This window comes from Pezoporus occidentalis, unplaced genomic scaffold (assembly GCF_034315485.1).
Source record: "Pezoporus occidentalis ecotype Australia unplaced genomic scaffold, CSIRO_AGI_Poc_V1 ctg67, whole genome shotgun sequence".
Lineage (NCBI taxonomy): Eukaryota > Metazoa > Chordata > Aves > Psittaciformes > Psittacidae > Pezoporus > Pezoporus occidentalis.
The window spans coordinates 1,779,730-1,801,336 of NW_026916019.1; the positions used below are offsets into that span (position 1 = coordinate 1,779,730).

Genomic DNA, 21,607 nt, shown 5'->3' on the forward strand with positions numbered 1-21,607 from the left:
CTTTGCTTTACTGTTAACTCTTAAAATAGTCAGTCTACCCTCAGAATGGGTTACTGGTCATTCATTAGTATGCATATATATGGCCAAGTCTATCCCAGCACCTCTTAATAAAAAATAAGTAACAAATACTACTCACTGCAGAGGGAGAAAACTTTTTTTTTTTCTTGGGAATATCATTCTTAATGCGATGAACAGAGAGTATGACGAAAAACACCTTTCCTTAGCATGGACTGCTTTAGATTAGCTCAGCTCACTGCTTCTCCACTCCTGTGTTCACTTGCCGTCTATCTGGTCAGCAGACCGAATGGCATCTTTGGCAAATGAAAATCTTCATCTCCTGCAGGATGGAACATTTTCATCAAATACTTTCAGCTTTTTATAGGGATGAGGTGCAGATCAGTATTATGGCCCTACTTGAAATGTCTATATTTATAGATATAAGGGAAAAAAATAAAGTAGAAAAACCTATGTACTTGGGCATTTCAGAAGTCTGCTTTTGGATGCTCAAGTTTCCTACGCAATGTCAAATCCTCCTTCCAGTGCTGTTGAAGTTTGTGTATTTTGTTTATTGTGATGCCAGTTGTGGACAGTCCTCCATTTGCCAGACAGGAGTTTTTGCAAGTACAGCAACAAGCAGATGTTTCCATGAACTCTGTGTGTCTGGGACCATGTTGAGGAGTCTGGTTTTTGGTCTTCCTGCATGCAGTCCCGCTTCCTGTGCTCAAGGAGCCAATGCTCAAATGTGCCTAAATTGGATAACTGTCAAGGTTTTTCTCCAACCCTTCCAGTCTAAAGTGTATGTGCAATTGAGCTGCTGATTTGCACATCAGACGCTGCCCAAGTAGTGTGAATGCTGAGGCTGGGTCAGAAAGCAAACCCATCTTCCCACTTCTGCATCATCCAGCTACCACCACAAGTTTCCCAAGACAGTGCTTTCAACAGATGAAAAAAATGTGTCATGATTTCAAAAAGGAAATCCTTGTGTTACCTGTTAGCTGACTTCATATGGCTATTTCTGTAATGAAAATCAACAAGTATTGTAAAGAGTTTGCTACGCTTTTGGTTTTGGCCTCTTGTATATACAGCATACCCATGTACCCAAGAGATGGCTTTCATAAATTGAAGAAATTAGTATTTTATCTTCAAACTGTCTCAAACTGATTTTGAAACCCCTTCATTAGAAGTAGTGCTAAAGCCATCAAGTTCTCATTCAGACAGACTAATTTAAGGGTAAAAATCCTGAGATATAATATGCATTCAGGTCTAGGCTTAAACCTGAATTAAGAATGTCTGTCCTGTTGCTGGTGGCTGAATTCTCAATTGTTAAACTAAAAAATGTGGTTTGATTTTTGGAGAAAGGAAGTGGGCAACTATGACAGTTGCTATGGAATAGTAGAGGCAAAAGCAGTTAGTAATCATTATTCATGTAGTCCAATCCCAGCAGAAAATTAACACAATTGTTCGATGTTTATGGTTTGTTTGAATGGTATTTTATTTTCCAGAAGAAAGCAAGTGAATGCTAGGAATGATGTATTCTTCTGACTTGTTACCTAGAAAACATTGTACAAGCATGTGATTTGTAGCATATGTGCTGTAGGATAGTTCAGTACACCATTACTCAAAACATACCCAATGACCTTCTCTTGGCACTGTCAGTAAATGCTATATATGTGGTCATGGTGGTTAAATTACTTATTTTGATCTGGTGATGACACTTACTTACTTTCAGAGATGAGATAAGGATCATCATTCTGGGTGTGTGTATGTAAGAATTGGATGATTGTCTTTCAGTGGGTAAATACCGAGAGATGTGGTGTTTTTTTTCCCATCAAAGTCCAACAGTTTCTTAGTAAAACTTTTCAGTGAGAAAGCTAAAGATTTACCAAAATATACTGAATCAGAAAGAAGATTTGTAATTGGTACATATTGGTACATAAAACATAAAAACTGACAAGTACAAATTGTATTTTGGTTACATTTAGAATGGTGTGGCAGTGTATGTATGTATGTCAACATGTGTCTGGTAGGTTTCAGAGCCATATTTCTCTCCATTTGGTATAAGTGGCATCCTTTCTTGCCCGTCAGTTAGTGACCTTTATACCCAAAACATCCCAAAAGAAATGTTAACATTGAAATAAAACCAGGGGAAATCTAAAACAAACCAACCAACAACAAAAAAGCCCCCCCCCGCCCCCCTCCAAACAAACAAAAAACCCAAAACAAAGCAAAATAAAAATGTGTGTGGATGAATTTTAAGCAAAGACTGTAAAATGTCATTCTTCAAATAAACATCAATTGTTGAGTTGAAAGAAAGCCAAGTAGAAATGACCAGAAGCTCAACAGAGGTCCCTCTGGGAAAAGTAAAATAAGAGGAAGAAAAAACTACAATGCCCATAAGGCTCCAAACCTATTTCTTGCATGGAGGCAATCTCGGTTAAATGATGTTCATGGTGATAGCTTCTCATTAGCTCTATTTTGCATTGCCCAGGCAGTTTGCACTTGCACAGCATGTCATTAATTGCAGGAGAGCTGCCTGCCTGAAGGTTTACTCAGCATCCATAGGACATTAAGGATCTTTCCTTTATTTTAATTGTGAGAACTTCGTTTTAGCAGTTGATGAGATCCAGAAGCTTGGGGAGTAATCTGCAATTAACATACTTTTTTTTCCCCTGCCCTTTGTAGGAAGGGGTTTAACAATGATGTACTCTCAAAATCATGTATATTTCTCTGCAATACAGGTGTCATTTCCTTCCAGATGTGAGATGCATTTAGGGAGTGTAAGAGGTAACATGGGAACGTAGCATGTTCCTCAGCAGTGGTTTTGCTTGATTCCATTGTGCCTGGAGGAGACAGTTCTGCATCAAAATCTAAGGAGAAGCCTACAGGAAGCTCTGCTAATTATTGTGCTTCCCTTGCAGACAGCCCAGCCTATAGTGAGCCCAACCAGAGTTGTTGGCTCCAGAAGCGTGGAGCCATGGCTGGGCCCCTGCTGTCATCATGTGCCTTTTGAGGAGAGTGTCAGTGATATGAATGAAATTGTAGCCTGTTAGAAGTCTGGAAGAATTTTTCTCATTAATTTAGGTTTCAGGATTTTATTCCATCCCTCAGAGAAGACACCAAAATTGATGGTTTGCAGGTTACAGAATGCTTGCCATTAACCCCAGACACGGATTTCACTTTGTTGTTTCGATCCTGTAGTTCTTTAAATGCATCAGAGCCACAGTATAGATTGTCCCAGATTCAAATACAGCAGTTGACTGGCAAACATAGTAAGGAGCCCTGAAACCATAAAGCTCAAAGCATTAAAGGTGCTTTATTTAGAGTGAAATCTGTAACCAGATGTTAGGTCAAGATAGGGTCAAGGATGGAGACCTGTGTGCATAGTTCCTGGTAGGGAGGCATAAGAATTCCAAGAAAGAAGAGCAAAGGGAAACTGCAGTTCTTGTATGCAGAGGTGTGAACTTGTGTTGCTCTGTTTTGTGCTATTACACTGAGTCACTGGCATTTGGAATTGATATTTGTTGTCTTTCCTCTGGCTGAAGGAAATGTCCTTTCGAAAATACTGTGGCAGTTGTCAGTGCAAAATGTGCAGATGTTTTTGATCAGGAGAAGAAATTGTGATGTATGGATGCTTGCAAATGAAAGAAGCCGGTGGGAGAATCTCTTACAATGCAGCTATTCTTTGTAGTCTTCTGGGAAAAATCCACAAGGCTTGCCTGCAGATGAAAAGAGAAGCATATGACAGCAGTCCTGGTTCATTGTGACAGGATACAGTCAGCAGTGCCTCTGGAGATGCTTGTGACTTCACCAGTGAGGGGCAGGAAGTCGCCTGGGAGTCCACCACCCTGGGCCTCCAAAGGCAATCCTTGTCACCTGCAGTGCAGGATATGATGGCAGCATTTCACTTTGCAATGAAAGGCAGTTATCTAATCACACTTCTGACAGACCCAGGGAACTGGGTAACCTCTTTGCCCATTGTAGATTATTTGGTGGGTTTGTTTTAAGAGTTTGACACTATTCAGTTAACGTGCTGACTGTAATGTATGTGTTTTCCCCTTGTGATGCAGAACACTGCAGCACAATTTTAGTGCATGTCAAGGTATGTCATGTGCCCAGCAGTTACCCATAAGACACAAAGTCTCTTAAGGTTTCACAAAGTTGCAATATAGAATTTCAGACAGATACCACATCCTGGGGGCTATTACATACTTCAGTGAGGCTTTGATCCGTATTTTGTGCTGTCAGCAATATGTAAGACAACAGGTACACCGGCAATTCCGAAACTTAATAAAATCTGCTACCTGCAGCTGATTCTGCAAAATCAGAGATAATAAGAGGTCAGTTGAGTCAGACGCACAGGGAAGTTCCACCAGATTTTCATGTTTTGGTACCTGTTGTCCATAGCACTATGTGCCTGTCTGTACTTAATAATTTACATAGACCTTTACTCACACAGTGATTATTTCCTTCTGAGGCAGCAAAATCCTTCTGTAGTGCCTAAATGAAACCCCAACAAAACTAGGGGAGAGTGATGTGGAGTTTGGAGGGTCTGTATTTGTATTTTACAGGGGATTGTTTGGTCTTTTAGCATCTGAAATGCAATATACCTGTTACTAACAAGAAGAGATTAAGTGTTGCCCTCTCTGACTCCAAAGAAGGCACAGTGCAAAAATATATTGCGGAAGATGAATGCAAAGATAATGGCTCAGCGGTTGCCATAGTTTCTAATTCAGCACTTGAGAAAAGTTTTTGCATTCAGCCCAAAACACTTTGGGTGAGAATGTTACAAACAGTATTTACAATGCTTGGAATTAAAAATTAAACAGTAATTCATTTTAAATATTTGGAATGTTAACTATTTTTTCAGCACTGGAATTAAAATAGATGTCTTCACTGTGGCAAATTATGCTTTGAAAATACATCTTGAAGGCATTTAAAAGCCATGTTATTAGTATAATAAGTGCAACAGAAAAATATTCAGAAAAATCATCACACCCCCCCCCCCGTTTGAAAAAAGTAAAAAGCAGAGTTCCTCTAGATCACTGTAGAGATTTGAAGACCAGCTGAATTAAACCTGAGCTTATAACACTTAGAGACCACTAATGTCACAGGGCTTCTCCTAATCCAAGATACATATGTACATATTGTATGTTTATGTAGATGTGTGTATACATATGTATACATATATGTACGTATACACACACACATACAAATATCTAAAAAATACAAAATGTATATACAAATTATGCTTCTGCTTCACTGGTGGTCCAGACTGAACTTACAAAGTAGCCCACAATGCTCAGAATTGTCCCGGAGGCAAGCTGCTGTTTCCTTTCATTCAAAGTATATACAGACCGAGCAAAATTAGCCTTTTGCCTTCATGCATTAAGGGCAAAAGCAGGATGGGAAATGAACTCGATGACGGTAAGTGCACCTAGACATAGCAGGACAATAGAGGGAAGCCTGTATTACAAAGGATGTTACTGTTATGTTAACTATCAAGCCTGGTGCCTCTAAAATGAGAAGATGAAAACCAGATGTCTGTAAAGGGAATGTGCATTACTCAAAGCACACAGGAACAAACAACAAGGCTATGTAATTTTTCCAGTCATCTTAAAAGTATTTTAAGGTGATTGATTATTTTACATGTAAATTTTACATAGGAGACATGTTCTTGAAAAGGGCTTGAGTGTGTGTTTGTGTGCTTCTAGAGGAGAAGAATGGCTAAAGAAAATGCTTTCATTAATTTGGCTTATTTTAGCATCTTTTTAACTTTTTTGATTTATGCAAGTCCCTCAATACAAGCTGGAAGGATTACTAAAACATAGTTGGGTTTTATTCTAATGAATACATACTTTAAAAAAAGCTGTTAATTGGTAACATCTTTTAGCTGGCATATGGCTAGCTAATAACACAGGTTTAATTAACAAATCTGGGAAGAATAACTCCTAATATGGAACTAAAAAGGCCTGTCATTGTTTTTCATCAAGATTGACGATATTGCTTGGACCTGAAATTTAGCAGCCTGTTTTTTTTCCCCCAGGTCCCAGTGGATGAGCTGTGTTTTAAGACATAATCTGTTATGAGCTTGAAATTGCCACAACTCATGCTGATAGGAAATGAAGAAACAGTACTTTTCCAGACAGTATAGTTATATTCTTAGTAAATGTGGATCTGGTGACCTGACCTGTGTTATTTTTAAAATGACATATGTGGTGCTGTAAACCTTTAATTTCCACAGAGTAGTGATTTTTTTTTTTTTCTTTTTTTTAGTTCTCTTCAGAATTGCTCTGTGTATCCCTAGGGTCTGTGGACTACTGTAAAGGCAACCACTAATGGTGGATAAGAAAAGCCTTGTACATGCTACATAGTAGTCCATATAACTGGATTTTTAAACCAAGCTGTGTGACCATTGAAAAATGAAATGTTAGGGAGCAGGTAAAACTTCTCTCAATCCTTTGAGGCCATTTCCTCAGTCTTCTGTTACATAGTCTTCTCACCCATTGAATCTGTCTCCAAAAAGGAAGAAAGGGCAAAGCACATCAGCTAAGCAAGAGGTTCCTACTGCATCATTATCAGCAGAGTGTTGTTTCAGGGCTCGCATCATTGTTCCTCTGATAAGCAGCTGCTCAGCAACTGAGCTCTGCAGTTTGGCAAATGCTGAGCTGTCAAGTTGTGCTAATGATTTGGAAAGAGATGGATGTAAGTTTAATTGCAGTAATTAAAGGAGAAGGCTGCACCATTCCCTTGCTTGTATGAAGGTGAATATCCTTGAAACCTCTGAAGCAGCACCCTCATAACCGAGGATATAGATACCCAGGGTGGATGTATCATTTGGGTTCTAGAAAAGAGTTTTCTGGAGAGCAATAGGCTGTCACAAGGGTAGTGTGGAATGAACCCTTATAGCTCAGCTTCATTGCATACTGTCAGCGCTGTGATAGAGGGAACATGGGAGTTTTATTATGCCAATGGTATTGTTGTCTTTTCAATGAATTGCTTGTCAGTCTTACAACTCTTAAGCTCAGTGGTGTCATGTCCTATTATATTTTCTTTAAAGTTACATTGGTTTTAGAATAATCTGTCTGTAGACCTGATTGGTTTTGTGTGAATATGTATCAGCACATGGACTTTGCCTTTCAAGCCTGAATTTATTAATGAGCACAATTTAGATTTCTTTTTATTGATGTAATTATGACTAAAAAGTTCAAACAAAGAACAAGCACAACTATGTAAAGAAGACATCCAAAGAGCTGCCTATTTGTTTTTCATTTTATCATTATAAGAATATTTGTATGCCATACCTTTTAGCAGCATATACCCTTGAGACGGCATCAGTACCATTGATAATTCATGCTGACCTTCAGGGCGGTCAACGCCCTCTAGATATTTTTAGGTATTTGGCTAAATTTCTCAAAGCACCTGATGTTTTGTTTATGCAGTAAATTTAACAGGCAGGTACCTTTCTGGGGAGCTAAAACCCATCTTCCCTTGCCATGACTGCACTTTGTCCTGCATTCACTACATCAAGCTATTTATAAAAACACCATTCTCATCTGGCACATTTTCCCTGCATTTGTAGTAATAAAGGGGAGGCATTGCAGGTCTGTTTGTGCTCTCTCGTACGCTGCTTAGCTCTGTTACACTGGTATGTCATCAGTGTCTCTGATTTTCGTTAATCGGCACAAAAGAGAAACTTGAGCAGCCGAGCTCAGAGAGAAGAAGGTGTGTTTGTGAGGGATCGCAACGTCTGTGGCTTCCTTCTGAGGGGCCTTTTCCTCTGGCAAAGTTTGTATTCACAAGCCACAATGCCCGCCTTCAGGAGGAGTAAAGCCAGAGCGAAGAGTTTGGCGCTGGCTCGCAAAACCCAGCAGCAGGCAGCAGCAGCGTACGGCTCCCTGCACAGGATGTTTTCTGTGGTGAGTTCTTTAGCGACACGGGTTAAGCTGTGGGGTGCTTCTTAGTTAGGCTAAGGTAGGTGAATGGGGCTGCAGGAGCATTCCAGGCTGTCTGAGCTTTATAAGCAGTGACTGTCCCAGCATCAAATAATGGAGTCGGGTAAAGTGTGGTGTTGGGTGATTTTTTACCAGTACTCTGCATGAGAAAAGGCTTTGGCTTTTTGAAGTTAGGGGGAGGGAAAGGTTCGTTGGTTGCCTGCACTCTTTGCTGCTGGGCTCAAGCAAATAGTTATTTCTCACTTCTGTCAGAGGAAGGACTAAGTCATAATCCAGATTTGAAGAGAAGTGGGATGGTTGTAATAAGATTCTTCAGGGAAATTTGGAAAGAACTGTAGCAAGAATGTTTTAACTATTTTTCTGGATTTTCATAAATAATGTAGGATTGTGGAAACAGGGATAAAAAAAAAAAAGAGCTACAATCAAGGTACTGCTGTGGGAATATAAGAAGGCTGTAAATATGTTACCCGGGTGGTAGAAAAATACATTAAAAGTTGCCAACATCAGGATAAGGACATGCAAAATGAAAGAATGACAGTATTTTCACAAGGTCAGGGTTTGGGAAAACTTGCATTGTGTGCTTTAATATTATCTGACAAGAGTCTCCTTTTTGTGACCTGGGCTGTCAAGGCTCCTCGCTTTTCATTTTACTGATGTTCTCAGCTTTACAATTTGTATGGTCAGGATTTAGTATTTCACGATGGAAGTGACTTCTGTTTTGCCTTTGACTTTGTTATGACTGGGTCAGGTGACTTTGGAGACTGATTTTAGAGAAGCTGAGCACAGCATCTATGAAAGTGGGAGCTGCTGGTCCTTGGGACCTGGTCGATGCAGGTTCCTGGGCCCAGATATCTGTGACTTGGTTTATAACAACCATTTCAGTCAAGTACCCAAATCACCAGCAGTCCTTCCTTTACACCCAAGGAGAAGGATGGGCATCTCTCTCTGTATGGCAGGTGAGAGGGAAGATTTGCCACTCCACAACTCATGTTAATAGCTCAGGCACCATGTCAGGTGGGTTGCATCTTAGCTGTTTTACATAGAGTGCATTCGAGCCTTCTTTCAGACCTTGGTCTGTGCTGTCAGGAAAGAGCTACTAGGTCATCAACCCCTCTTCTTACCGCACTTGTGATTTCTAACTGAGGGTGGTGACACCTACTTGAGTTATGGAACAGGTTGACTTTGCTAAAGTCAATCTCCCTGAAATTAGGAAATTCTGGCTCAAAGACTAACGTTGGTAGTTAATTCCTCCCCTGTTGTCTGGTCCAGTAGTATTTGGTAGGGCAGCTTTTTATAATGTGATGTAAAGGGCTTGTTTCTTCCTCCTTAAAGCATAATTGTAACTATGCTTGGCTTATTGCTACAGAGATTCTGAATGGACACTTTAAAAAAAAATACCTTTTCTTTAGCAGTGTTTTACACATTTTAATTAGAAGACATACAAGATACACAGCAAAACAAAACAGACCCCTAGGATTTCAGAAGTGTCAGTCAGGAACAGTTTCACGTTCTTGGAAGTTGGGATGAAAAAGAGAAGTGCCAAAACGTAAGTGATGACTGAGGCTACTACTTTGTTTTAGCTTCTGTTGCCTGAAGCTGAGTGGCAGTTTTGCCCAGATACATATAGTGGAATCCCACAAGGCATTTTTCAGTAAAACTCTACTAACATTTTTAAGTCTTAATAAACAGTTAAGGGCAGTGCACGTATTGCATTGGTGCGTAATATAAGGCAGTGGTCTTTAAGGAAGCTAAGCCCTGCAGCTCTCTAGCCATTCACATTGCTTGGTTACAAAGTACTTCCCAGTCTGAGGATGACAGAGATGTCTGTACAGTGATGGACCTACAAAAAGAAAAAAAAAGGTCTGTTATGACTGCCTTTGTTCTGGAGAGAAGCATCTTCTAACACAAAGGAGAAGTGATGTACATCTCCAAAAGCTTTCTCTTTCCACAGATTGAGGATGTTCAGAAGTCTCAGGCCAGCTGTTCGGTTCTCAAAATCCCATGTAATTGTATTTCTTCTGTTGAATGGTGCATTCAGTTTTCCTGGAAATGCATACATCAAGCTGAGCTGAACTGTTAGCTGTTTGGTTTTGGAGGGTACAAGACTAATCTATTTCTGCAGGATGTTTTCTGAGCATGCTTCCTCTTTGGATAAGGAATTCAAAAGACTGGTGATCACCCTGTAGATGTGGGCGATGTCCTGCTCAAGGCTACAGAAATCTGGAAACTCGTCAAAAGGCATGGCTTTAAGACCCACTCCTCCCCCTCAAGGAGTCTTTCTTAAGCTGTAGAGTTTTCTAAGCCTACTCAAAATACACTTTTTCATTACTTTTTCAAACAAACCCTGACTGAGTGATGGAGTGTATGAGGTGTATAAATGAGGGTGAAATACACAGCAATGAGCAGAGACACCATAACTCTAATTGACCTTGTGCATCATTTATGCTCAATCAGTATAATTCAGTAGAAAGTCACAGGGTAGCCATGAAATTGTTCTACTAATGCTTAACCACTGCTGATTAATGTCTTCTGCTCTCTCACCAATTAATTTTATGGAGTTTTTAAATTCTGGTGGGGATAGCACAGCCTCAAATTATGATATGCTTGTCTTCAAGAAGCAAAGAAAATCTGCAAGAAGTTCTTTGTAAGAGTATCCTCTCGCTCAATTTAAAGGAATAATCTTTTAACATTTCATATTGGTAGTATTCTTGAAAATGAGATGTGCTTCATCTCCATCTGACAATCTGAGCATCACTGTATTAGCTGACTGCTGTGGGTGAAGCTGACAGTTATGTGCACTGGAACTTCCCCTTCTAAGGTTACTGTGAGCAATCCACATTCACAGGGAATACTCCCTGCAAAAGAGCATGGGTACAAGTCCAAACATCCAGGGATGAAAAGCCATTCTCAAGGCTGCTTCTACACATCTTTCTGTTCTCTTAGAGGCCAGGAGAGAGGCAGGAGGCTTCTTCCCTTAACTGCTAGGTCTGCAGGAGGATTTATACAGCTTTGTGGGAAATCTGTGAAAACGGCCAATAAAACTGTACAGTGCTACTTAACTTCATCCTCTCTAGAATGCAAGTTTTGTTTTTTTCTATAAACCCTGCATAAGCTCCAGTTGGCTTTCCCAACTCCTTATCACTATTAGTCTAAATTTTTGCATTTTCAACCTTATCTGTTTCTGTTCAGTGCCAAAGGTAAGCTGAAGATGCTTGCAGTCTCCTGTGCATGTTGCTGACAGTGGCATATGTAAGCTCAAGTGATGGATTTTGGAGAAAGTTTATAGCTTCCACTGTATGCTCTCCTCAGCTTTTTCTCTGCACCCAGTTAATTTGCAGCCTTGCCCATAGTCGGGCATCTGCACTTCTTTTTTGTCAATTTAAATTATTTCATTCTGATAAGCTGCACACTATAAAGGTTGTCATAAACAATTTCTTTTTGCCATTTACTAAGTAGAGACAGTCTTGTTGCAAATAAAAGAAGAAGCTATATTCTTGACAAGTTTACCAGATGTACAAGAGAGTCACATCTGCCTGTGATAGCTAATGCAGTGTCATTGTCAGAGCAAATTCAGGGTCAATTCAAGATTACGGTGAGTGTCTGTAGTATCAACTTAGGACTCCTCTTGAGACTTCTTGGCTTAAGGACACTGGACTGCTTGAACTATGTTTTGGCATCCAGAATGCCCAGGTAGCTTTGGTAGCTTTGAAATCGCAGCTACAATCAGTAACGGGGCAGAGGCTGAGCCTCTTCTGCCTATACATTAAAGTTATAAAGGAGGTGTTCACAGGGGTTGTCACTAGAACCTTTCTAAAAAAAGATTTATTTTAAACAGCAAAAATAATAGAGTGCAGGACATTCTTTAGTGTGGGAGGCAGAGAGTAGCATCGAGAGCAGTGTGGAAAAAAGCAGAGATCCCAACCTGGGTGGTAAGGGTGTTTTGGGAAGAAATGTAAGCAAGAATAGCTTATATTAATCTCCACTTATTTGTTATTATGAAATTTCTTATGCTCAAATAGTATTTATGTTGAAGGCTACCATCTCTTTCCATATGCTTTCTTATCCAGTGCCTTTTGGTGGCAGATGCAGCTCTGGCCCCAAAATGGAAGGGGACAGAGAATGTAACGTGTTCTCCAAGGTCTGCCTATGTGCAAAGGTAGTTGGGGAAGAATGGGGGACTTCTAAGTCTTCCTTATAAAATTGCGCCTCATGATGATGTTTATGACTCGCTTTCAATAGGCTGTCTCATATCCTTTAGTGTCCTTGACTGGGTATCCAGTAGCTGCCCATGCACATCTTGAGCTGTAGAGAGCAAAAAATCTGAGTAATTCTGATACAAATACAGATCTTTCTGACATCAGAAACAAAGAAAACAAAGCTCAAGTACATTGGCATTCAGCTGTTTAAAAGTTGCTTTAAAATACACACACATTTCCTAAATTAAGATGTGATTTATTTGTAAAGTATTAATTAATTTTAGTTTCAGAGTGTGACTGATTTCTGAATATATTCCATCAGTGTGCAGCTGTAATTCCAACAATCATTCGGTTTATGTTGCGTTTTGTTGGGTCCTAATAAATGTTGTAAATACAAAATGTATCAAAATTTCATAGTCCTGCAGGGACTGTGAAGATGGTGGCACATATGAGCGAGAAAAAGAATTTTTTTTTAGTCATGGCAGTGTTAAAAACTGGGGACTGGAAACCACAGAGTAATATAGATTACATGGCAAATATTTGATACTTTAGCATATATTCCCATCATATGTGTCTGAGTGATGTACTTATGTTTTGTCACATGAATGTTTGTGATTTAATATTGTTAGTGCATTTAGCCTCCACCTTACAGGCAGCTTTGTATAGCTCAGTTCAGTTTTAGAATAACTTTTACATTTGCTTATTTGAGGGCCTAGTATGTTGGTGAATCTAGCTATACAGACAACCAGTGGTGAATCAGGAGACCCCCAAAGAACCACTTGAAAGAGCATGGGGAATAAATTAGTGCAGATTAAGACAGTTCTGAAATGCACTCATCCCAATTTCTTAACAAGACTTCCACTTGAAATAAGGCAGCATTCATGTAGTCCTCATTGGAATGCATTTGCTCAAGAAGATATATATAAGAATATAGAAGATATTAGATGGTACAGCCTTCTGAAAGACAGTACTGAAGAATTGTTTCATGTAGTACAAAGAGATGGATACCAACAGCTGTTATGGTAGAATTGAGTAATGGCAGGAATACTCTAGCTTTCAGGAAAACATCATGTAAGAAGGAGAACAGTGGAATAATTTTCAAGGTAAGCATTAACGATTATTGCCTGCAAAAGTAGCTCTTGGATATTAGTGGTGGTGATCATGCAAGAGTGAGCTACACAGCCATTTCTTAATGTCAGAAAAATCTCTCTCTCCCATCTTTTCCTTATCAGATTAACTGTTGTTCCATCTCAAATTCCTACCTTGCTTGAAAATTTCCTGGTGTTTTGGTTTTTTATTGGTTTTTTTTTGTTGTTGTTGTTGTTTTTGCTTGTTTTTGTTTGTTTTTTTGTGTTTTTTTTTTTGTTTTTTTTGTTTTTGTTTGTTTGGGTTGGGGGTGGGGGGGTAGGTTTTTTTAATCTTTATCATTCTTCCAAAGAATATCAATTTTTTTGTTTCCATTTGCCATTCTTGAAAGCACAAAATCTTGATATGTATTTATCTACTTGGAGAGAAAGCGTCTAAATATCTTTTGACAACCCCAGGACATTGGAATCTGAACCTTCATCTCCATGTCTCATTGCCTGAAAAAAAACACCGCACAATATAGGCAGCAGGTGACAAATAAAACAGTTGTTCTGGATGCTTAAAAGATCTTTATCTATTAATTCTTTCTATTTTATGAAGTCAGTGTTGCAAAATAAGAGAGATGGAAAACAGTGTGATGCTAGTGTCATAAGAAGCAAAGTATATGATATACCTTAGGGCTCTCTCATGTTTTGCATCCCATAAGCTTGTGTCTGAAGACGGAGAATAATCTATGCTGGAAAATCACTGGAAAATTTTCATTTCATTTTACTAGTGCGATCTGGATCTGCTGTATATTCAAGCTGTTTAGAGCTGTCAGGATACATAGTTGACAAAAATCAATGGCATGCTCTGGCCTCTGAATTTGGAACATGAGCAAAATTTGAGGAACTTAAAAATAATTGTAGTACAGCTTGTAGTCTAAAACATTGGTGCTTGTCCCTTTCGTCTCATTTAACAGAGTGCAGAACAGATCAGTGTTTTGTGCAGGAACTTCCAAGAAGTCCAAGCAAACAGTATGGAAGGACAGAAGGACAACCAGGACCCACCACCACGGCCACTGGCTCGCCACCTTTCTGATGCAGATAGATTGAGGAAAGTCATCCAAGAACTTATGGACACTGAGAAATCTTATGTTAAGGTAAAAAGTAAAATAAAATCTGGCTACCTACAGCCTTGTTTTTGAGGCTGACTATGATTTACGGATGGTCTTAACGTATTCATGCTTACCCTTTATATAACCAGCCCTCTACAAGGGTCATAATCTATAAAGTCTGCTTATCCTGTTGTTTTCAACAGCCTTGCTCCTGTAATAGAGGCTGTCGGATTTGATCTAGTACCTTTAGGTCTACTCAATTTGTTGATACTGGAGAGTGGCAATTTGTGGGGAGTAGATATCTGCAGTATGTTAACATAGGGATTTTCCAGGGGATGTTTCCCTAATTTTCAAGATGAAAATAAATCTGGTAGAAGAACAGAATATTCTCCTACAAAATGGAAAAAAGTTTAATTGTGGAAAATGATGCATAATTATTTTTTAATCAGCACAACTAAAAGGCATGACTCCAGTTGGTTGTAGCATCATGCATATGTTATTTCTGCCCTGATAAGTCCATGATTTGTTAGATGTATGTCTCTTCTTTCTGTAAACCCCAAATTCATGTGACTGGATACCAAAACCTGAAAACATTGAATTCACTGACCTTCAGAAAGGAGGAATCATCTACTTTACCGGAAGTCAAAGCACATGCTTACAGATAACAGCACTTACTGCAATATTGCATATGGAAAAAGAGAAAACACTTCCAGGCTTTTATTGTTAGTACCTCCATCAGTGCACTAATGCAGCCATATGCTGAAAAGCTCGAAGAAGCATTGCAGAACATGAACCCCCACATATGTCCAGCTGGTGTTTATTATAGGGGAATTGCTTGAAGAAAGACATGACCCTGGAGATCACTGACATATGGGAAATTTTGCACCAGGCAAAATCCTGGCACATACTCATTGCACATACCCATTATGTCATTCTCAGAGAGATGCTTATTACTCCTCCATAAGAATTTCTGCTGTATCCCTTCTCAGCTCCAGAGAGCCCTTTGTTGGGTCTCAGCCTTGCTGTCATGCTTTGGTATGGGATAGTAAGTCTTCAGAAGTGACTTCACAATTCTTCAAAGAAGTGACTGAAAAAGCCCTTGATCACATCCTCCCTGAAAACATAACTGAATACTTTAATAACTAACAGGATTTTAAAATGTTAGGTTCCTTTCTGAATAGTACTGCTGAAGTTTAAATGAGTGGCTATCTATGTGGTTTATCTAACATACATGATTAAGGCATTTGGTGCTGTCCATACACATGGACTCTTTAGAAAGTTATTGTCTGTAACATTTCTCCTCATCCTATTCCGAATATAATTCATTATAATCAAGCTGTAAAGCCTGAAGGATGAAACAAAAACATTACTCAAATCAATTTGTGTCCAATTTAGCAATCACTTCAGGGCTAATGACATGCAGGTATTGTTTATTATAGAAAAGGAGCATCTCTAGTTTGCTCCCCAAAATTACCCCTATCCCACAGCTGTCACATCATAAAGAACAATTTCAAATGGTTACATAAAAGCAAACAAGTTCTCTCTTTTGCAGGACTTGAGCTGCCTCTTTGAGCTATACTTGGAGCCTCTTCAGAATGAAACCTTCCTTACCCAGGATGAGGTGAGGGAAAAACTGAAAGGTGTGCTTTTCATTCTTTTATGGGTTAAGAGTTTGCCCCTTGTTTTTGTTTTTTGTTGCTGAGAGCATGACAGAAAAAGCAAACAACAAAGATTACAATAGGAATTACATCAGTCAGTGCCTTTCTGTCTTGTGCTTCAGTCACTTTAAAGGGTAATTGTTCTTCTGACTTAACTGCTGAGAAATCCTTGCTTTTTTGTGAGGATTTTTTAATTAAAAAAAAAACAATTTGAAAAGCATTAATGAAGATGTTACTGGCCTCTTTGTGTGCCCATCTCCTTATGGGACTGTATTTCTCAAGACCAGTGTTAGGTGCATGAAGTGCTGTCCCTCATAGCCTGATGTTTTTCACAGATGGAGTCCTTGTTTGGCAGTCTGCCAGAAATGCTGAATTTCCAGAAGGTGTTTTTGGAGACCCTTGAAGAAGGAATATCTTCATCCTCAGATTTTAATACACTGGAAACGCCATCCCAGTTCCGGGTAAATATTTTGTCATTTAATACTTTGTAGTATGCCTGCAAATGTTTGTGAAATCTGGCTTTTAAGAACTCTAAGTTTCATATGGCTGCTTTTATGTTTAAAGCTTTACTTAGGATTACAGACATCTATTCAGCTATGAAAGTGTATTTTGTCATGGTTTTATCTTCCTCTTTGCCATGGCTGAAGATGAAACGCGGAAGATGCAGAGTGGACTTTGAATATGTTTTAAACTAGCAATGCTAATGATGCAGAACTCCTTTGTAGAAAGGTTATGTTGCTGTGCTGAATTCTGCCCTGCCAGGTGTGCCTCCCAGCTGTGCCCAGTTCATCCACTACTGTCTGGGAGCTTTTACTGTTAAATGCTGCATGAGTTCCTCATGTGTGGCTCAGGACAGGGTGAGACTGTTGGCAGGTCTCCCAGATGCTGCCTTTTGTGGAGCAAACATTGATTTAAAGAGGGAGAGGGCTGCTCTCCTCTCCCTCCTCTTCCCTCACTACTCTTCTTTCTTATCTTTGCTTTGCGAAGCAGTTTTCTAAAAACATCTCCCTTGTGATTGAGTCCCTCCCACATCTTCCCAACCTCTCCTTCATCCAAGAACATCAGAGAGGCCCTGTGATTACCACCTCATGAAAGTAGGAAAACAGCTGGAAAGCAATCCTCTGTGTTTGTTTTACACTGTCCTCTCTGGCTTTGGCACTTTTATGCCTTGCTTCCTATTGCTCATGCTTTTTGCCAGCACAATATACCCTGTTATGCGTCTGTTAATTTTTGTTCCCATGCTGCTTGAAGGATACAGAAGACAAAGTATCTGCAGTCGTGTTACCTGTTTGGGCAGAAAGGAGAAAATGCAGGCTTTGACTAAATAGGCTGAACTCTACACTCAGAGAAATACAGCAACGTCATGGAGTTACTACCAGTAGTGTATTCATGTAAAATATATATATACATATAAAAATATAGGATATTTATAGAAAGAGCAGATAATCACACCACTGAGCCTGTGTGCTATGTGCCTGAATATTTATTTAAGGATTCTAGTAATGAATTAATATTTTGATTGTGTTTTCAGAAATTGCTCTTCTCCCTCGGAGGCTCCTTTCTGTATTATGCTGACCACTTTAAACTGTACAGCGGCTTCTGTGCAAACCACATCAAAGTTCAGAAAGTTCTTGAGAGAGGTAATTTATTTTCTTCATTATTGTAATTAGTTTGCATGAATTTAAACTGCTGAGAACTACTGTAACATCTCATTGACTTGTAGACAATATTAGTGCAAAGTAAGGACTAATAGATGTCTTTCAATTGAAATAGCTAAGATCTGCGGTTCTGCAGAACTGAAGGGGTAAGATCTTCTTTGTAACATCCAGACAGTAGCTTGAATAGCTACAGAAACATCTTCCACAAGTTTTTCCTGCTTGCAGATCCAACTCATGCGCCAAAAAGCAGCAACAAATGGTAGAAGAAGTTACTTCCTCTGCCATCCACTGCAGTGTGGTGGAAAAATTACATTGAAGATCTCACCTTGATATAATTGCTTAGCCCTTATATATGTTATTTAATGCAGGAAATTATTATGAAATGAATAGTGTAAACTACTTCGTAAACCATCTATTAAAAATGGCGAGGCTTTTGGTGCTGGTTACAAGTTGCAATTCTGTGTTTTCAAATGATTGTAGCTTCTACTGTGCTTTTGCCAAGGTTGGACCAGATGATCCTTGAGGTTCCATCCAACCTGGTGTTCTGTGATTCTGACTTCCATGTTCAACTGACCAACTCTTTTATTTACTTCTAGCTAAAACAGATAGTGCCTTTAAGGCCTTTCTGGATGCCCGAAATCCCACAAAGCAGCACTCATCTACACTGGAGTCATATCTCATAAAGCCTGTTCAGAGAGTGCTGAAATATCCTCTGCTTTTAAAAGAGCTGGTGTCTCTGACAGACAACGAGAGTGAGGAGCACTATCATTTGACAGGTAACTTCCTCTTTTCTTCTACAGGAATGAATATGAGTTAAATTTTTCTTTCCAGCCCTTTCTAAAGATGGAGGTAGCCATTCTGGTAGATAGCACAGACTTGTCAAAACCTAGAGGAAATTCCCTCTCTCTCCTTAAAAATAAGAAGTAACTTTTCCATGCTTATAGCAAAAAGTCCTGCTTGGTATGTCCAAGTCCCTTTGAGAAGTAGATATGCCTAGGATTTGCCATGGCAAATAGGACTGGGGTCTTTTCTCCTCACTTCCTGCACAGGAGCATGTCAGGTCAGTGTTGCTGTTTTTCCCACTTGTAAACACTGAGCAAAGCTCCATCTTGTGGTTATTACTTAGCTCTTTAACTCAAAGTTGAAGGGTGCCACAGAAGGAAATCTTAATTGTTCTGAGGTTTGGCTGTGTCTCTTGCATACATAGAGGAGATCTGTGTCAAAGCTTTGCAGTCTTCCCATGTAGAGTGACATGTTTGTCTAACGTTTATTAGGATTGATTACTTTTCTAGGCTCAGATGCTTGGGATTTGACCCTGGCAAATTCCAGTTCAGGTCTGTCATCACCTGGTAGATGAAAGTCTAGAGATCTATTTTATGGTTGATTGTCATTTTAACAAGATACATTCAGGCAAAATACATTGTCAGCAAAAAGTCACAAGGCTGTTACTGGCTTTAAAGGGAATTTCTAATAGTGTTCCCTTGCCCTTACAACCAAACTGGGGGTAACTTACTTGCAGGTCAATTAAGAGCTGGCAGGACTAGAGAAATCTTGTCCAACTCCTTTCTAAATTAACACAGAAGTCTAATGAATTCTAGCATCATTCTTGCTTTGAAAACAAAAATTAAACAAAACCTGGCCACCAAAATTTATTTTATACATACAGTCTATAAGGAACTTGTACAATCTAGCACTGTATTTCTTTGTCCATTCTGTGGTGAGCCAAATGGCCCTATATATACAAGAAGCAAAACTTAAGTGTGGTTACTATCATATTGCTATAAGTATCTGCTATAAACATCTGAGGCTTATCACTGGAATACTACTGAAATCTTTCCAGGCACTCATGACACCACATGAGCGTTTTTCACTTACCCTGATTAGAAAGCGTTTCTTCCACTGTTGCTATGAGAAAATACTGTCCACCGAACTTTGGGGACATTTGGTCATTTTGCCTGCCTCAAGCGGAATTCGGAGAATACAATTGAATTACACAGTTGTCTATGAAATTTTTAAACCTTGTAGAAGCACTGAAGGCAATGGAAAAAGTAGCAAGTCACATCAATGAGATGCAGAAGATATATGAAGATTACGGCACTGTATTTGACCAACTGGTTGCAGATCAAAGTGGAACAGAGAAGGAGGTAAGAGACGGAACAGCACTCTTTATTCATCTCACTTGCCATAGGGTCTTTTTCTCTCCCTGAAGTTGATTTTGTCAACTTATTTGTGCTGGGCTTCCTCCATTTTCCTTTAATATTTTAACTTCTATTTCATATCTGCCTGTCAAGTTTCTTTTTGTCAGTAGGTTACGGTAAAATTTTCAGACAGCTGCCAGAGACGCCTTCTGGACTGACAAGAATTGCAAGCAGGAGTAGATATAGTTCTCAGTAGGAAAAATCTTCTCAAATGTTGCAGGGATTTTCCATGCCCCAAGGCATTCAGGGTTTATGCTATAGAATTCTTAAGATTTTTTTTTCACCCATATAAATGAAAATGGCAATTCAAGGGATTTCACACTGAGGTCTGTTATTCTCATTCTCTACACTTCCAGTGCTGAGGCACCCATGGGTATTTGTCAGAGCAAAACCCATTAGTTAAACAGACTGTGTGCACGCATCTCCCAGAACTGGGGCAGCAAGGTCTCAACTTAGCCATTTACATCAAACAATTATAAGCAGATGAAATTCATGAAGGTGGAGATCAAATATGAGAGATGCTGGCTCAGTTGTTTTATTTCCTCCTAGTAAAAGCACCAAATTGCTCCCATTGGCTGCTTGGTATCTCATCATTTATGGAGAAACAAAACTGGGCAGCCTGGGAGATTCTTCACAGTGTCATGTTGTCTCACAGAAGAAAGCAGCCCCAGAGTACAAGACCTCCATTAATTCTGCCATTGGCAGTGTCATTAATACTAATTACTCTATAGAAATTAAAGATACTTACAGCTAATAAATCAGCTAGTTCAGAACTGGCTATATGTGACAGATCATCTGATGTACTTAATATTCTTCTAAGTTATTAATAGTAAGAACTTCTATCCAGGTTCCATAACTTAGGGGCTATTACTTTTTACAGCTGTTACCTATTTTAAAAAGGGAATTACTCATGCTTATCCTTCTGTAGTACACATCTCTCTGCCTTTCTCTCTGTCCATACATAGTGAAAACATAGATACTTAAAGTTATTGATATGTACTCATTAAGGTTTCACTCACATATTATCTACTGTTTTAATTTAATATAGGTGACAGAGCTTTCCATGGGAGAACTTCTGATGCACTCCACAGTTTCCTGGCTGAATCCTTTCCCATCGCTGGGCAAAGCAAGAAAAGATCTTGAACTTACAGTGTTTGGTAAGTGTCTTCCTTAATGACTCTCTGCTCTTTCAAATCTAAAGATTACCACATTAAATCTTTTAACAAGGTGAAAGCCACCAGCTCCTTTCCCTGTAGCCATGTGATAGCTAGGGCAGACTAACATCTGAAAAAGTACATAGCCGTATTTCCTAATATGAGAAAAGTTTCCATTTGTTTGCTGTTGCTGGTTGCTCTGTGAGCCAGCCTCAGCTGCTCTCCTGCCTATACGTAAAGTGTGGAAATGAAGTGATTTTCAAGAGGCAATATTGTCATTACAGCAATCTGCTAAACCAAGCTTAGGAAGGCTGGTGGAAAAATCCCCATTCAGATTATTTTAACCTGAAAAATGGATGTGGAAATGAGAGCATACAAACAAGAGTTTTATTTAATAGTATATATACTATTAATCATTCAATAATTACCTAAGTAATTAAATCTTCCAGTGAAACATCTTAGGCACTTGTCCAAAATGTCACTGGATAAACAATGACAGAACGACTCCGGGTTGACAAGACCCAAGTTTGTCTTTCTCAGGGCTGTCATGCACTTCTTCCCTCAGAAGCATGATGGGTTGGAGATGGGTTGCTTCTAACAGAACAAACA

General features: G+C 39.2%; 1 protein-coding gene across 10 annotated transcripts in view; it reads left to right on the forward strand.

The window, feature by feature from the left end:
• Positions 1-21,607, forward strand: part of TIAM2 (TIAM Rac1 associated GEF 2) — a 165,477-nt gene that overhangs the window by 138,182 nt on the left and 5,688 nt on the right. For 8 of the 10 annotated variants that reach the window (XM_062640870.1, XM_062640865.1, XM_062640864.1 and 5 more), the window contains 7 exons: positions 14,196-14,375; positions 15,883-15,951; positions 16,324-16,449; positions 17,520-17,628; positions 18,243-18,422; positions 19,672-19,790; positions 20,893-21,001. In XM_062640870.1, the coding sequence (XP_062496854.1) occupies positions 14,196-14,375; positions 15,883-15,951; positions 16,324-16,449; positions 17,520-17,628; positions 18,243-18,422; positions 19,672-19,790; positions 20,893-21,001 (892 nt within the window). Of the gene's footprint in view, positions 1-3,820; positions 3,960-9,473; positions 9,499-14,195; positions 14,376-15,882; positions 15,952-16,323; positions 16,450-17,519; positions 17,629-18,242; positions 18,423-19,671; positions 19,791-20,892; positions 21,002-21,607 lie in introns of those variants that run through there. The other 2 variants (XM_062640871.1, XM_062640874.1) reach the window with 2 other exon arrangements.